This window comes from Phragmites australis, chromosome 17, assembly GCF_958298935.1.
Source record: "Phragmites australis chromosome 17, lpPhrAust1.1, whole genome shotgun sequence".
NCBI lineage: Eukaryota > Viridiplantae > Streptophyta > Magnoliopsida > Poales > Poaceae > Phragmites > Phragmites australis.
This window is the reverse complement of record NC_084937.1, coordinates 25,833,519-25,851,241: the sequence shown is the minus strand read 5'-3', so window position 1 is coordinate 25,851,241 and position 17,723 is coordinate 25,833,519. Positions and strand designations below refer to the sequence as shown.

At 46.3% G+C, this 17,723-nt stretch overlaps 1 protein-coding gene and 1 pseudogene across 1 annotated transcript; both read left to right on the top strand.

Annotated features, from left to right (window-relative positions):
• Positions 1-261: 261 nt before the first annotated feature.
• Positions 262-2,579, top strand: LOC133897899 (probable sarcosine oxidase). Its single transcript, XM_062338727.1, has 2 exons — positions 262-879; positions 1,629-2,579. Exons 1-2 carry the CDS (start codon positions 339-341, stop codon positions 2,327-2,329), a joined length of 1,242 nt encoding a protein of 413 aa, XP_062194711.1. The 5' UTR covers positions 262-338; the 3' UTR covers positions 2,330-2,579.
• Positions 2,580-14,364: 11,785 nt separating this feature from the next.
• On the top strand, positions 14,365-16,655 carry LOC133897020 (probable sarcosine oxidase; annotated as a pseudogene).
• The last annotated feature ends 1,068 nt before the right edge of the window (positions 16,656-17,723 follow it).

The window sequence follows — 17,723 nt, the reverse complement described above, 5'->3', positions numbered from 1 at the left end:
GTGATTCCTGAGAGAAGATTGTGTTAAAATTAAAGAGAATCGGTGTAAGCTAGATTTTTCGATTCTCACCTCACAGTACAAAATGTGTAAGCGATTCTCTCTGATTCTAACGCAGAATCAATTCTACAGCAGAACATTTGGTAACGCTCTCGTTGATTCTAGAACAAAATCAACTTCTAAAACTCTATCAAACAGCCCCTAATACTCCACTAATTAGGCTCTCTCTCTCCCCCTTAAATACGGACCAGAGCGTCGGTCTCTCTCTAGTCTCATAAGCCTGCTACTCACTGGCACGTCTCCAGGCTTAGACGCACAGTAGCGCGGAGCGAGCTAGCGCCATGGCAGCGTCCGGGCCCGAGGCTCCCGGCCGCTTCGACGTGATCGTGGTGGGCGCGGGCATCATGGGCAGCTGCGCGGCGTACGCGGTGTCCTCCCGCGGCGCGCGCGTGCTGCTCCTGGAGCGGTTCGACCTGCTACACCACCGCGGCTCGTCGCACGGCGAGTCCCGCACCATCCGCGCCACCTACCCGCAGGCGCACTACCCGCCCATGGTGCGCCTGGCGCGGCGCCTCTGGGACGACGCCCAGGCCGACGCCGGGTACCGCGTGCTCACGCCCACGCCGCACCTCGACCTGGGCCCGCGGGACGAGCCCGCGCTCCTCGCCGCCATCAGGAACGGCGGCGCCGTCGAGGTGGTCGACGGCGCGGCATGCCCGTGGGAAGGGGTGTTCAGGGTGCCCGACGGGTGGACGGCGGCGGCGAGCGAGATCGGCGGGGTGCTGAAGGCGACCAAAGCGGTGGCCATGTTCCAGGCGCTCGCCGTCAAGAAGGGCGCCGTCGTGAGGGACAGGACGGAGGTGGTCGACGTCACGAAGCGAGGTGAGCTCGCACGTCGTCTCGTGTCTTCTTCCTCCCCCGAACTGATTCTCTTGGAAGCATTCGGCTCCTGCGTGTGAGCCACAGAGCCACTGCCAAGCTGCAAGAGTTGCGTCAGCTCTCGACCTTGCGTACAGACAAAGTTGGTCCTACCATTCATTTTACATCTAATTTACTAACCACGTTCACAACGAGGAGTACTTTTAAATTTAAACTAGATGAAACAAGGGGACGATCAAATTTAAAAGTGCATTGAGGATTTGAAAACTACCTACTACGACGCTCATCGCAAATCGCATAGCCTTGTAATTTGCGTGATTCATTTTCTCAACAAATGAAACGAGATTGGAAGGGAGAAACGTCCCATCCGTCCAACAATTTTATGAAAGAGAGAGGAGTTGAACCCAGGTTAGTTTGCCCGTCACAAACAAGAAAAATTCCACTAATTCTTGTGGACGAAAATCTTATTAAAACCGTTTATTTGCGTTAAGATTTGTACTGAAGAGATATGTGAAAAAAATTATATGATAGATAAGATAATAAACAGATAAATAAGTATCATATAAAAAGAATAATGGCTGAAATAGATCGTGCATACGCAAAAAAATGCGGAGTTGCATTTCCCGCCCGTCACCCATGGTGCATGCTATCGAACTGGTTGAGGAGAGGCTACTCGCAATTCCTTTTTTCCCCTTAGTAAAATCATATAGATGAAGTGAGATCCATCAACTAATTTATACAATTTTGCTCAGGAGAAGGATCAATCGTGGTGAAGGCATCAAGTGGAGAGGAGTTCCATGCCGCCAAGTGCATCGTAACGGTCGGCGCCTGGACGAGCAAGCTAGTCAAGTCAGTAACCGGCATGGACCTGCCGGTGCAGCCGGTGCAGCCGGTGCACACGCTCATCTGCTACTGGAAGGCGAAGCCCGGCCGCGAGCGCGAGCTCACCACAGAGGCCGGCTTCCCGACGTTCGCCAGCTACGGCGACCCCTACATCTACAGCACGCCGTCGATGGAGTTCCCGGGCCTGATCAAGATCGCTATGCACGGTGGCCCGCCGTGCGACCCGGACAGCAGGGACTGGTCCACGGGGAGCGCCGCGCTGGTGGATCCCCTGGCGCGGTGGATCGACGCCGTCATGCCGGCGCACGTCGACACCGCCGGCGGGCCCGTCATCCGGCAGTCGTGCATGTACTCCATGACCCCCGATGAGGACTACGTGATCGACTTCCTGGGCGGGGCGTTTGGGAAAGACGTCGTCGTCGGCGCAGGGTTCTCCGGCCACGGGTTCAAGATGGGGCCGGCCGTTGGGAGGATCCTGGCCGAGATGGCCATGGACGGGGAGGCGAGAACGGCGGCGGAGGCCGGTGTGGAGCTGGAGCACTTCAGGATCGGCCGGTTTGTGGACAATCCGAAGGGAAACCTCAAGGATTCCGGAGATCAAGGCCGATGAACACCATGCTCTACTTTGAGATCATATCTTCAATCATCTTGAGAATGATCTTCTTCATATAAGCTCGCTCTTTCATGATGGTGTCAAAATGTTTCATATGGCAATTAGTTTGTTTAGAGTAATCTAGTGAACATTGCATTGTGCAACTTTTCCTTCGTCCTTACGGGTTCTTGAGATTTGTAATAATGAAGTGCATATGCTCTGCATGTGTACCAAAAGCTGTCAGTTCAATTTCATTCAGTTGTAGATGCATGTTTTATTGGATAAAAGCACACTTTTATATTTAATTAAGTTTCTAAATGAATCATAAACAATAAATGATGTACCATTATTATTATGCAGCAAAAGTATAAACTAAACGTGTATATAACAGAACTATACATCTCTACTATACCCAGTAACAGAAACAACAGAGTACCGCATGGCATGAGAAACTTGTTTAAAAGAAGATTAATCGTAGTGAATGTCCTCATGATGAGGATCAGAAGGCGACGACGAACAAGAAGCATATCGCAAGCAGTTGATAGAGACGAGGAAGCAAATCACAAATAGCCGCAAGGAGTGCTTCCCGAAAACCTTATTTGTCCTCTCTCATTGTATGATCCAATGACGACGGGTTCTAGAGACCGGAATGGACCATACTGGCTGGCAAGGCAAACAAGCACACGTGTGACCTTCTAGTCCTCTCATCCATATGTGTTAAGGGATGGAGGACACAACTCTTTTTTAAGTTGATCTCCCTCCACCTTCACTAACAATGTGGGACCAAATCCACCATATCCATTTTCTTAACGGGCCTTTAAGATTTATTAGGAATTATTCTCAAAATAAAATGGGCCTAGCCCATATAACATAACAATCCCTCACTAGATCTCAAAGTCTCATAAAGATTTGTCTGTTCCTAATACTGTTCAATATACCGGTGTTTTGATACACTCATTCATAACTTGACTAATAGATTATGTCTTGAATTGCAAGTTTTGTGCAAACAAGTTCACTTAAACCCATAATTGATATTTAGCTGCCAGTATGTTACCCCTCGGGTGGAGCATATAAGTCATATTGCTTGATCTTTTCATGAGCTTATTATAGATTACCCAAGTCTCACATACTGCGACCAACAATCAGACTCGTATAGGTGTGCTCTTTCAAGAATACTCTATAGGACAACATCGTTGTTAATTAAAGCTAATAGAATACATTAAGGCAATAGCCAACCTACCTTATAGATTCTGATACTATTGCATCTTCATTGGAGTGGGTTGTATAATATTCTCCTTCAGTTAACTAACAACTTGTTCTTCACAGGTACTAATTCACAGGATTTTCGATTACATAGGTTGGGTTACCACTATAGTATAACTTATATGGATCTCATACACATCTTCTTCGATGTATTATCTATCATATTCCATGATAATCCCTTTGTAAAGGGATTTGCTAGATTCTTAGCTGTTTGGATATAATCTGAGTCTATCACTCCAGAGTTTTTCAATCTTCCCTTTACATGTCTTCAAGATTTTATGTTGCCCTTAGAACCGTTCACTTTGACAATAACCATTTGATTATCACATTTCATAAGGATAGACGGTATCGGTTTTTCAACCATTGGCAAATTCATTAAGGGCTCAACAGTGGTTGTATCTAACAATGTGAGTTCTGTTTCTATGGTTGTCCTCGTTAATATGATATATTTGCAAGACCTCCATAAGACAGCAGCACCACCAAGAATGAATATATATTCACGTATGGTCATCTTATCAGTATCGGATATCCAATTTGAATCAATATAACCTTCCAGTACTAATGTGCACTCAGTATAGTGAAGTCATTAATCCATAGTACTTAACAAGTATTGCGTGACTAACTCAAGCGCACGCCAATGATCATTACCTGAGTTAGAAGTAAACCGACTTAATTTGATTACATAAAAAATGAAATATTAGACCTTGTAGCACTAGCTAAGTATATGAGTGATCCAATAATCTGATAGTATCTCAGTTGGTCCGTAACAATTGTTTTATTCTTTTTTCGAAGTATTAAGGTAGAATTATAAGGTGTTGGAGAGGTCTTGTTGTCCATGTAGCCAAAGTGGCTTAGAACCTTTGCCACATAATGAGATACAAAAATATAATCACATTCTCACACTTGATCAACTTGATGTTTAATATCACATTAGCCTCTTCGAGATATTTCATATCAAATTTTTGAGACAAATAAGACCCGACCTCATTAATCACATCAAGATTTATCCAAAAAATCAGTATGTCATCAACATACAGACACAAAATAACTTATTCACTCTCATCGGGGTGATAATACACACATCTATCAGTTTCATTACCTGCAAAGCCTATATATGTTAAAGTTGTATCGAAAGAACAGTAGGTATGGCAACAGGGTATTCCTTCGCACTCGAATTTCAAGCAGCTGCATCTAACATTTGCAAGGGTCACCTCATCATCTCAGTCAACATCAAAGACCTTGCTGCCCTCTCTTGCCGCGATGATGTATTTGGTGCAAACATCAGTATCCAATATTTCCACAATCTCATAATTTGATGTCCTTTCAATTTCCTTCTGTACGAAATGAAAAATTGCCGGAGTGAAACAGTTAGCAACTGATATTTCCAAAACTTGGTGTTCTGTAGTAGCAACTAGGATATACTGTGATGCAATACAATCCAGCTCAGACTCATTTCTTCTAATACGAGAAACACAATGGAAATAATGCTCAACCATATCATATAGCGTCATTTTCCTATCCAGGTGCTTGTGAAGTCGAGAATTTAAGCTTTCACTTCGCTGGTTGCTCTGTGTACCCAAGAAATATTTATTCTTTAAATAACTAGATGCCCACAACTTTCTGATTTTGTACATCTTTGACAGCCACCTGCGACACTTATGGCGCTTACCAATCTTGTGCTCCTTGATGAACCTTTTCCACTTCGCCTTAAATGTTTTTGGACTATGACGCATGTAAATTAGCTTCCTAAATGCAGAAATCATGTAATGATGAAGATAGCGAATTGCATTCCTCTCAATATGTCAAGCACACAAACGATGAGCAGTGTTAGGAAAAACTACTCTTACAGCCCTTCGCATTGCACGATCGACATCAGTTATTATGGACCTAGGTTCCTTCTGGTACATTGCTGTTAAAAGAGTGCATAGTAACCATTCATATGATTCTACATTTTCATGGGAAACAATGCCACAAGCAAATATCGTAGTGCTGCGATGATGATTCAGACCTACAAATGGAACAAATGGCATGTTGTACCTATTTGTGGTATGTGCTGTCAAAATAACCAAATCCCCAAAAGCTTAGTAATCTAGGCGAGACTGCGCATCACACCAGAACATAATTAGCAAGCAACCATCACAATTAGTCTGATACTGGAAGAAGAATTCAGAATCCTCAAGTTGCCTTCGTTTCATATATTGCAACTGTAAGACCCGCGTTGCCGGGATCTCCTGTGCCTCCTGTATCAGTCCCTGGATTACGTAGCTGATACGCACAGTACAACAGTTGTAGTATCACAGTCAAACTTCGTTCAATACATTAACGTACAGTGTACTTTAAGTTACAAACCATATTGTCTCTTACAAATATGGCTTAGCGGCCTTCATGAAAAGCACAGCGGAAAAAGGACCCAAGCCACAAGCAGCGAGGGTGCGAACACGACACTTAGACTACTCTTCGTCTCCGGCTTCGCCCCCAGCAAAGTCGGCATTATCTTCTTCATCTGAATGACAACAAGAGTGAGTACAAAAGGTACTCAGCAAGCCCTATATTACTTTCAAAGGTTTGATAGATGCATAATGAAGTATTTCAAGGATTAGGCTTTACGGAATAGTTTTAGCGTAAAGCAATTTATGCAGGTATTCAATTGTATCATCAATGATTATCTTTAAAACCGTTTTAATAGTCCAAAACCAGTAACAAGCTTTATCTGGGGGTTTTCGGTCCTGGGAGGGGCTATACCTCACTCCGCAGTCCCTTTTATCACAACTGGTGTACCTCTAGTACCACACATCTTCTGGCGGATCGAGCCAGGAACATTAACATACGGACATCTAGTCCACACACTCACTCATCAAGACACACGCACCCTGAGTCTAGTCAACGCGATTGCTGCTTTCGCATGTCCATGACCGTGGACACGGCTATTCGAATAGTTTTACACTCTGCAGAGGTTGTACAACTTTACCCATGCGATATGCTCAGCCTCCCACTGTTGCATGCAGGGGAGCGAATCATACCGAGACCCTCCATAACACCTTTCCTGCCGGGCTTTTCCACGAGACACGCCCAAGTACCAGAGCTGCATGCTTCCGAAGGCCAGCATCCCTTTTTAAGCCTTGGCCGGTACTAGAAACCCCCAAGCATACGGGACAGGATAGTACTTGCCTGCTCGTTGCTCTCAGCCTCCTGGTATGATGTCCGACCCAGTCCAGTGAAAGGAAAGTCAAGTCCTGCCCATACAGGACGCATGGTTGTACGTAGTGGCTAGGCTAGACGGGCCGCAATGACTCGGTCCTTAAGCGGTCAGGGTGGGCATCTCCCAGCACGAGTATTCCTACAATACCACATGCCCCCAAGAGCATCCCCTCCCACAGAGGACTACTCTACCTGCCCCCGCCAAAACAGTTTTCACCAGTTTTCACACATCTCCCACCATATCCCACACACTATCAAGGATCTCACATCTGTCACGGAATTCATATCCATCAAGATTCATGGCATATGACTTTAATACTGGATAATGGTAATTTGTCACCTCCGAGGAGATGCAGTTTAAAAGCGACGTCTCTGAGGAGACGTATTCAATCCTAAGCATGCTAGATGTCAAGACGTTTTCCATCGTTAATATAGATAACAATAGGTAATCCTAGGGTGATATGTATTCTGGGTGAAGTTAGTTATGGCATGGCAAGTGTTGATAGGATTAACTACTACAACATTTGCAAAAGCGTAATACATAGCACATGCAGTAGTATTCCCAGTTTTAGTTGAGCATGTAGATTATCGAAAAACATAGGTTCAATATGATCAAGGAAAATAGGACTTGCCTTCTCCGGAGTTCTCCTCTTGATTTTGGTCAAAGTCAGGATCCTCCTCAGCCCGAATAATCCCAGCACAGATCTCGCAAAACAAATGTCCTTGTTCTTGCTCTTGCTCCTCTGTAATTCACAACTACTATCAATATGGCTAAACTAAAGAAAAATCGATCAACACCCATTGAAAAGCCAAACAAGTCTTAACGAACACCACGAGGTGACCAATGAGTAGATCTTGATTTTCGATGAATTTCGGCGAAAGAATTGCCGAAATTGGAGCCAGAACAGAGAAGTTACGGCTCTCAGAAGATTTAAATCTAGAAAATTTAGAAAGACACTATTCATGGGTGGGGCCCACCGAACAGTGAAAGGGGCCCATATGAACAGTGACCAGGTGGGGCCCACTTGGGCTCCACCCGGGCCTGGATGGGCCGGGCCTGGATCTACAGTAATGGGCTCGCACAGTGCGGCGTACAGAGTATTTGGGCTGGCTGCTAAATGGGCTACTGGAGCTGGGCCGGCCTGCTGAGGCCTGGCCCGCTGGCGGTTGGCTGCTTGGGCTGAGCTAGCGGTGCACGGGCCGAGACGGCCGTTGGGCCGAGCCGAGGCCGGTCTGGCCAAGCCAGGCCACGGCCCGTTGGCCAGTTTGGCGTGCGCGCGGGCGTGCGCGCGTGCCTACGCGAGCGGACGGTGGAGAGGGAGAAGTTTGGCCGGCGGCGAGCAATCTTGCGGCGGTGCGCACCAGAGAGCTCGCCGAAAAAGTGTTCCGGCCAAAGCTTCACAACAACGAAGGCACGCCGGCCAACTTTGAGAACGGGCGGACTCGGCAGGGGGCACCTCGACGGCAGCCGGTGGCGGAAACGATGCCAGTTCATCGCCGGAGGGGGAACAAAGCGCGGAGAGAAACGGGCGGCACCTCCCCTGTACGGGAAAGGGGCCAACCTGCAAGAAAAAGAGGCATTGAGCCTCTTTAACACATGGCACGATGGTCGGTGACCACACTACTCATACGCACGCGCCGGCGGCGACCAGACGCGGTGGCGGAACCACAAACACGTCGGCGTGCGGCTATCAGCCAAATTGGCGCATGGGGTGGCCTACTTAGCTAGCCTAGGGACTCTAGGGAGGCTAGGGGGCTCACCAGTGAGGTCGGACGGTGGCAACCGGCGGCTGCGGTCGGCGGTGGGGACGACGAATGACGGCGGCTCGGGCTTCGCGTGAAGGCAGCTCCCGTCGAGCTTTCCGGGCCAACGGATGGTGGCACGCGGGCAACGTCGGCTTAAGGTCCTCCTCGGCAGCTCGTCGGCGATGGCGTATGGTCGACGGCGAGCAGTGGCGAGGCGAGAAACGGGGCGGCGGTGGCGGATGTGGTGAAAGGGATAAGGAGGGAGCGCTGGCCTGCTATTTATAGCTGGGAGGGGAGGCGGCACTAAGGCGAGGGCGAGGGACATGCGAGCGGGCGCGGGTGTCCACCGCAAGTCGACGGCGAGCAGTGGAGTGCAGCGAGGCACGCGACGCGGTGGCGGTGGCCTGTGGTCGGCCGACGCGCGGCAGGCTACCGCCAGCACGCGTACTGTGGCGCCAGCGCAGTGGCCGGGGCAGGGGCAGAGAGAAGGGAGAGGCATGGGCTCGGGGCGGAGCTGTCCCGCGAAGAGCGGCGGCCGGCGACGTGGCCTGCAGCGTTGGCGGGGAGAGAATGGAGAGAGGAGAGGGAAGAGGGGCGTGCGGCGATGGTCGACGCGCGGTAGCGGGGTCGGCATCAGAGAAGGCGGCATGGCCAGAGGCGCCTTCGGCTGGGCGCGCGCGAAGCTGGGCCGTGAGACGGCCCAGGTGCGCGGGAGGGGAGGAGGGCGGCCGGGTGGGCCGCGGGCGCCGGCGTGGGCCGCACCCAAAAGAAAGAGGGAAAGAGGCCGGTTTAGGCTGTGGAAAGAAAGAAAAGAGAACCGGCCCACTGAGAATTTGGAGGAGAAAAAGAAAGAGAGAAAAAGAGAAAGAGAATCAAACATATCTTTGGAATAATTCAATTTGGAAATTTGAATTTGGAACTAGACTTTGGATTAAGATCAACTTCAATTATTTATTTGGAGTTGATTTAATCTGGATCTCTGAGCTTGGAGATAATTTGATTTAAGCTGATCAGAGTCTAAGAGTAGGTTTGAATTGAGAGACATTCAATTCAAACCTCCACACAAAGAATCATAAAATCCAATAATGCATGACAGTCAACCTAATGCAGTGATCATGCTAGAATTTGCACTGGTAAACTTTGGAACAACTAGTCAACTCAATACCTCCAACATGTATGAAGGTGTATGCACTGGCATACATACACATCCCTGTACATGTACTAGCTTACTTAATTATCCTTAAAAAGTTTTAATTTGGAGCTAATTCTGTAATTATACAATATGCTAAACACAGGGTGTTACAGCAACACTATGTTTGCATCACCATCTGCAATCTTCCCCTTTTTATTCAAATACGAAAAGTTATACACATCCCTAAGGGCATGACCGACATTATGGTAGCCTCCATACTGCTGCTCCATAACATCCATAATTTGATATTTCCTAAGACCCGCAGTCTGGTATGCTATGATTTCTTTTTTCTGATGCTCTGTGATTTTACGGTGCGAAAACGAAAACCCTACTTCATTTGATGTTGCCAACTCATGGTTGTGTGTATCGATGTACTTGTGTACATACCACAGGTTTATCCTAGGGTTATTTTTAATTACTATCTCAACAAGACATCTGAATCATGTCAATGGGCGTGGCCTCCTTGTCCTATTTGCTATATTGAAGAATTTTGGTTGTCTGGTACCTTGTTTCGAGCAGATAAACTGGCGACATGTTATATCTTCTTTGTTTCCTGAGTATCTAACATTGCCCTTCCTTAAACTAAAGCCTTTATTCCTGGCAAAACTATTGAAAAACTCATATCCCTCATCCTCAGATCTAAAGGTCCTCTGAATGATATCTTCGTACTCGGCTAAATCTTCAAGTGTCTGGTTTACCACATTCCCATCTTGACTATGGTACGACATGTTGAATGATTACTGTTACCTACTAAAGAAAAGCAACCAACATTGATTTAGATCACTCTAATTTCAAATTTGTTCTTAGATTTGTGTGCACGCAGATGAAGTGATTAAAGACAAAAGATAACAAAAATAATACGCCTAATATGACCAAAGATGAAACAATCATGCAATCTAAAGCATCACCATGAGATCAGTATTTGATTTGTACTGTTCCACATCAATGACTAACTGTTCATCCATATATCAATTCAGGAATGGTTGCTAGCTACAGCCTAAACAACTAAATATTAGCAGAATCAATTACTAAATAATATTCACCTTAATTATTCGGCCTTGTTAATGCTTTGCTTCTCCTTTAAACAGCTCATGAATCTATCATATTTACTAATTAACACGCCTAGTAGTCAATCATGAACCAAACAAAATAATTAAACAAATGCTTAATTACCCGGCTATTCCACTGTTTAAACATGATCGAACTGAAACTATCAGAGTGCCAATTGTAGATATCAACACAGACAACGGAAATCACATTTAACTACAAATGTCATTGGACTGTGAATGCAAATCTAAACGTGAAGAAGGGAACGAGGGGATACCAAGCCAGGGCTAGAGGAGGCGGCACCGTTGGGATCACCAGGCGCACACAAGATGGGTGCGGCGACCGACAAAGTCTGCCCCAGACCTACGAATACGACAGAGGGAAAATTCAATGGGATTGAGATAAATTTTCAAGTAAAAAGTGAAAGAATGGGTCATGGAGATCGATTTACCTTCGGTTCCTCACCTCGAGGAGGACTGACAGGGACAGGGCCGTTGGGGAGGACCAGCACGGACGGGTGTGTCCGGGTGGAGGAGCTCAGCGTCGGGGTCATCCGCGTCGTTCTCGACCACGCTGATGCGGGACCTCCTCGCGCTGCAGCGCTCGCGCTCGCTCCGGGACCCCTCCAAGTGCCGCTCGGTCGACTCCGCGTCCAACAGAGTCAACGTCGACCCCGACGCTGACGCCGATGCCGACCACTGCCTCGGCGACGGGATCAAGGCCCCCTCGACTGTGAGGCTAGGGTTCGGCGGGTGCGGGTGGCGGTGTGGCTCCGTGGCGGCGTGACGGTGGGCGACGAGGTCTCGAGCAGATGGTCACTGGGGAGGCGTTTGCTGATTAGGGTACTTATTAGATTGGGCTATAATACTACTTTGTGTAATAGTACTTGAAGTGGGCTGATTAGGAGTCTAGCCCACTTCAAATGGGCTGGACTACCGATATGGGTTGTATTACTACTTTGTTTCGGGGCTGTATATATTGACAAATTTTTTTATAATATCTCATCGACGTGTGGGCCCGCCTTATTTGTATGGTATTTCTGAAGTTAAGTATTTGAACTACAAATATACACATTTAAAATGTCACCGACATGTGGACCTGCCTTGTATTAGATGGATTTTCCAACTTTTTTTTTTTTGAAGTATATGCCAGGACGTACTGGCGATTCACAAAGGAGGAGGTACAACGCCACGGGTTCGAGCCCGAGCGGGTGGCGTCCTCATCGGGAGCGCTCACCAACCGAGCTACGCTCGATTCGCATGGATTTTCTAACTTTAACATTCAAAGAAATAAATCAACAAAGAACATGTCACAATTAAACAATCATGGGTTCTAGCGTTTGCATAACTATGACTTCAATCAAGACACATCACGAAGTCACACGAAAACGAGCATCGTATTTCTGAAGTTATTATTTGAATAAAAATTATATAAACGGTATGAGCCTCGTGGAGAAGCAATGGCTAGTCCACGGGGCTCGTACTTCAGCGTTGCAGCGCTTGGTACTCGGACCTTGACTCGAGACATTTTCTCTACCCCTTCGTTCCCTGAAAAAGCAGGGTCACCTTGTGTCCTTAAACCTATAACCATCTTTCGGCTAACCTAGCATCCTCCGTCCCTCCGTACCAACAAGGGGTAGTATAGGAATATTGACCTGTTGTCCATCGACTACGCCTTTTGGCCTGATCTTTGGCCCTAACTCACCCTCCATGGATGAACCTTGCGGAGGAAACCTTGGGTTTTCGAGATATTGGACTCTCACCAATGTTTTCGTTAGTCAAGTTGGCATTCTTTCTTCCGCTTCGTCGACCCCTCCTTTCGCGGATACTTCACTCTAAGTACAACAGGTATATCACATGTGATGATTAGATCGTACCCCTCACTTACGTTAATAGTGTAGACTGCAGGTTCACCAGGGGTACAATGGTCCAGTACAATATTTGCAGTATCGCGTAACCTTGAGAGATACCTCGAATTAAGTATAACTCAATTAGCGTGCTATCTAGTCGGAACTATACCTTATGAGCGCTAACATATTTTTCACGTTCCCACATTACATGGTGCTGCATTGTCACGCTTCACGTCACATTCTCAAGTTCAATGGTGCACTCTACCACGTTACTTGATGATTGCGTTGTTAGGTAGGAACAACACCATACGCATGCTAAAACAATTATTACATTCACATATTGTGTGGTACACTATCATATTATCAGTTCTTTCAAATTTCGTATAGGACGCCTAATGAAAAGTTCACGTCCTTTAAATTTTTTATAGATCGTTGGATTTAGCTATGTCACATGTATGGTAACACTAAAATTTCGTACATGCTATCGTGTGTGGTATACACCCTATGAATCATCACATGTTGTCTTTCCAAATTTAATAATTAGAGATTAGTCATGCCGCCTATAAATTATGAAGGAAATTCCAATCACAAAATTTAGTCAACGTGTGCAGTTAGTACATCCATATGTGTACATCCTATCACGTGTGTGCTCATACGAACCTTCCGAACATGCACACGTCCAAGTGGTACACATGAGCCAGCATGTGTTTTCTTTTTTCTTTTTAACTGAACCATCACGTTGTTGTGTACACATAAATCAGTACGTGTTATGTACACATAAACCAGTACGTGATACATATGAACCAGTACGGTTTTTTTTTGTTAACTTAACCATCACGTTTAACCAACCGTACCAAAACTTTGTAACCGTATCAAAATCCGATGCAGGTTCATCTGTACAAACCGAACCAGTACATTTTTTTAAACTCATCCATCACGTTGAACAAAACGTAACAAAACTTCGTGACGTACCAAAATCCGTTGGGAGCCAAATCCGGTAACCACCCATCACGTTGAACTGTGACCGCACCGTACCAAAATCCATACCAAAACTTTCCAAAGAAAAAGCAACTAATTAATAGATATTAATAGAATTTCCAAAACAAAAAACATAAAAATAATTATAATAATTATGGGTGACCTAAGAGGTAATAGGTCATCTTCTTTATTACGATTGGTCCACAGTTATTTGGGTGTTCCGTAAAATTTTCCAATTACTATATCCGGTATTTGAATCCAAAAGTTCTCAAGCTTAAAGCTTTTTGGTTGAGGAGGGCTAATTTGGTTGGATAGTAAGAGTGGACAATGGTTCGACACGGTTGACATGGCATGAGGGACATGTGAGCCGAAAGCGAAGTCCCAAGCTTCATTGCAAAAGACTATGTCGAGACGGGCTAGGGTCGGGTTCTCCCGTTTGTTACTCCATGTGTATTTTTTATTTTGCAAGTGAATCTCCTTTAGCTTGTAGATGTTGAGCGCATCTTGAAATTGTGACATTAGGTTTCAGTTCAAGTTTCTGTTATTTTTGTCCCTCGCATGATAAATCAATAAAATCCCCCAAAATGAGCCACTTTTTCCCTGGTGTTGGCTGCAGTGCTTTGATCTCGTTGAGAAAGGCTAGCTTGTGTGCATCTTTGGAGGGACATTGTGCAGATTTTTTTCTCTTTCATGTATCGAAGCAGCGTCGCTTGTGGTACCGGCTTGTTCAGGATCTGGAAGAATATTCTAAAAATCTTGAACCACCTGATCTTAGATGAGATGATTCCATTCATTGATCCAAATATCGGATCTGCTGATGTCCTGAACCGCTTCGTCCAAGATGGAAGCCATACAGGCATCCAAACACAGGGTAAGTACCTCTAGTCCTATTCATGGTATCCAACACGAAAGAGACCTTCCTCTCAGCCATTTGCCGGATAGCAGTTGCTGCAGGAACATGCTGGAATTTACATACCTCCAAAATAGCTTATCTCTGACGTCACATCTTGCTCTGTAACCATCCTATGAGTAAAAGTAGCTAGAACAGCATGTGCATGCAGGAGTCAGTGGATCACTGATTCACTTATGAAAAGCATATTTCGTCTTCGTTTCCAGTTTGATGTAATGTCTTGTTGATCCAAAACCGTATGCAAGTGCAGAAGCTAGTGCTAATTGATCACGCTTTGCTTGTCCCATTAGGCGGCATCTCTATCACATAACTGACAGCACACTTGGAAGTCTCCTGTGCAGGTCATATCCTGATCTTATCATTTGATGGCAAGTCATATCCTGATCTTATCATTTCATGCATGGCATCGTCATAGCTGATCCACCATCCATATCTGGAGCATATATATCCACAAAATATCTGACGAATCACAGCGCATGCCTGCTTGATCTGGACTTCTGGAGTAACTTGTGTAGCCACTAGGTAACGAGATGACAATGCTGCTGTAATTTCCAGAGGGGAAACTCAGGCTCCACTTGCTCACACTCACAGTGGACGCCATTGATTTGACCAGGTCTTGAACTTGGCAAGTCAGCGCAAGTCAACTGATGTAGGATGGTTGACACAAGGACACGTGTCCCCTTCCCAAGCCATCCAAATAGACACTTGCAAGCAATGAAGTTTCCTGTAAATTTTGGTAGCCACTGACTGATAGACGAGTCTGTCTATTCCATTGATTTTCGTATCAAAAGATCCATGAAACAAAATTCCAAGTGATACGAAGATGATGGTTCTCCCAATATGATGCAAAGAAGTCGTACAAAGGTATGGCACAATCCGCACAAGTTTTACTGATTTTTGAGAGGCCAAGCCTAAGAAAAGATGGTGAATCCAAAAGGGAAAATGATATGTACGCATCGAGGTGCTACCTCCAGGCAGGGGATGTTGTCGATGCTTCGCATCCGCAGCTCGCGGCGCTTCTCGGCAAGCACCTCGACGCCAATGCCGGAGGTCTCGCGGCACCACTTGATGCTCAGCCTCTCGCCAGCTGAAAAGATAGCAACCATGAGCGTGCATCTTGTCCCCATGCGTCCCAAGATAACACGGCAGTACAGATCCATTTCGGCGACAATACGTAAGCTTCAGTACTGACCAACAGAAATCTGCTCAACGCCCGGGGGGGGGGGGGGGGGGGGGGTAGCTTTTGTCATTGCTCACTTACAGGTCAATCCCAATGCAGAAGAGTAACACCGCCTTCTCGATCACGAGATTTCAGCGTAAGAATTTCACGCGAATTTTACACGAAACACTATTTTCTACGGAAATTTGGAGAAACTCTCGCGCTAGTTTTAAGTTAGTTTGTACATAAGGCTATATGCATGTTTTAAATTAGTTTGTACATACGCCTATATGCATCATGATACAGAGAGTGAGATAATCTTTATTCTTTTATTGAAAAAAATTAGTTTGTACATGTTAATCTGTCACCTCCAGACTTAGACTTTGTTTGGCACTGATTCTAGGCCGGCTTCTTCAGTCCAGAAGCCCGAATCCGTGCCAAACAGCCGGCTTTTCCGTGGATTCCCCCCTCAGCCCAAGCCGGACTTGTCAGAGAGAATCGGAGAAGCCCAAAAGCTGGCTTGGGTCTGGCGATTTTCCGGGTTTAAGTATGCCAAAAATGCCATCAAATTCGGAACAAAAATGCCACCAAATCTGGCTTGGGGTTCCTGGAGCGGTTCGACCTGCTCCACCAACGTGGCTCGTCGCACGGCGAGTCCCGCGCCATCCGCTCCACCTACGCGCAGGCGCACTACCTGCCCTGCTGCCCATGGTGCGCCGCCTCTGGGACGACTCGCAGAGGCCGAAGCCGGCTACAGCGTGCTCACGCCCACGCCGCACCTCGACATGGGACCCACGGGACGAGTCCGCGTTCCTCGCCGCCATCAGGAACGGCGGCGCTGCCGAGGTCGTCGAGGGCGCGAACTGGCCGTGGGAGATGCGGGGTTCCAAGATTGCAGAAGTGTAGTACCGTAGACGTAAATCTACTCGGGAGGCCGGCTTCCCAAATCCCGACGTTCGCCAGCTACGGTGACCCCATCATCTACAACACGCCGTCGATGGAGTTCCCGGGCCTCGTCAAGATCGCCATGTATGGTGGCTCGACGTGCGACCCGAACAACAGGGACTGGTCCACGGGCGGCGCAGCACTGGCGGAGCCCGTCGCGCGGTGGATCGACGCCATCATTCTGGAATGTTTGGTGCTGGACGATTGAGGTCAAATGGAGTTAAAGATGATCCTAACTGGACACGTGGAGGTTAAGTAAAATATGAAAAACGAATGAAGACGGTGTATTTACAAAGTCAAACGAAAGGGATGCCGATGCAAATGATAAGATAGTCCGAAGGATCGGGAGCGGGAGAGACTTGCCAGCGATCAGGATCGCATGATGGAGTACATGTGTTAATATCGGAGCGTTTGCTTAATGTGTAAGCAAGTGAGGAGTCACGCTTTAAGAAGTGTGCTAGGATTTTGCGGTTTTGATCTTAAAATCGTGGGAGGACTAGAGGAGTACGTGGTACCATCGCGAAGCTTGCGTCGAGGCGAAGCTAAGTTGTAAAAGTGTCGCGACCGTCCGATGAATAGAAAAGAAAATAGATCAAAATATCATTGATGGTAGGTAGAATTGTATTATAAGAGAGGAGTATTTTGGAAAAAAAAATAGAAAATTTAAGGTCAAGTTTCCTAGGCCTATAAATGGAAGGGTAGGGTTATGGAAGGATATGAATTAGTTATTTTGAGCCTCTTGTGTTATCCATATGATAGTCTTGTGTTAGGGTTTTAGAGGAGAGAAAGATGAGTGTTTAGCGAATGTATTAGGTGAGAACTTTGTGAGAAAAAATCTTTGTAATCTACTTAAAATATGGCTGATCTATGCTGTAATGAAGTTTATTTTTCTTCATGTTATTATGCTCACCTCCTTCTAGTTTCTCCTCTATTGATTCCCTTATAAGTTTGCAAGTTTTTCGGTTTTCAGATTTAATTTTCGTTTTGATTTTTGGGTTGAAATTTCAGTACCTTGTGAGGTCATTCTTTTTGTTGCTAGAGGTATAAAATTCGTATACACATAGTTATGTGAGGTGGTCTTGAATTATCTTGCCTCTAGACAATCAACTTGGAGAGTTTCGTTGC

What these genes read in the sequence shown, in the direction of transcription:
- LOC133897899 (XM_062338727.1), top strand. Translation starts at nt 339, where the DNA reads ATGGCAGCGTCCGGGCCCGAGGCTCCCGGCCGCTTCGACGTGATCGTG. An exon ending in GGTCGACGTCACGAAGCGAG is followed by an intron (nt 880 to 1,628) that starts GTGAGCTCGCAC and finishes AATTTTGCTCAG; the next exon opens with GAGAAGGATCAATCGTGGTG.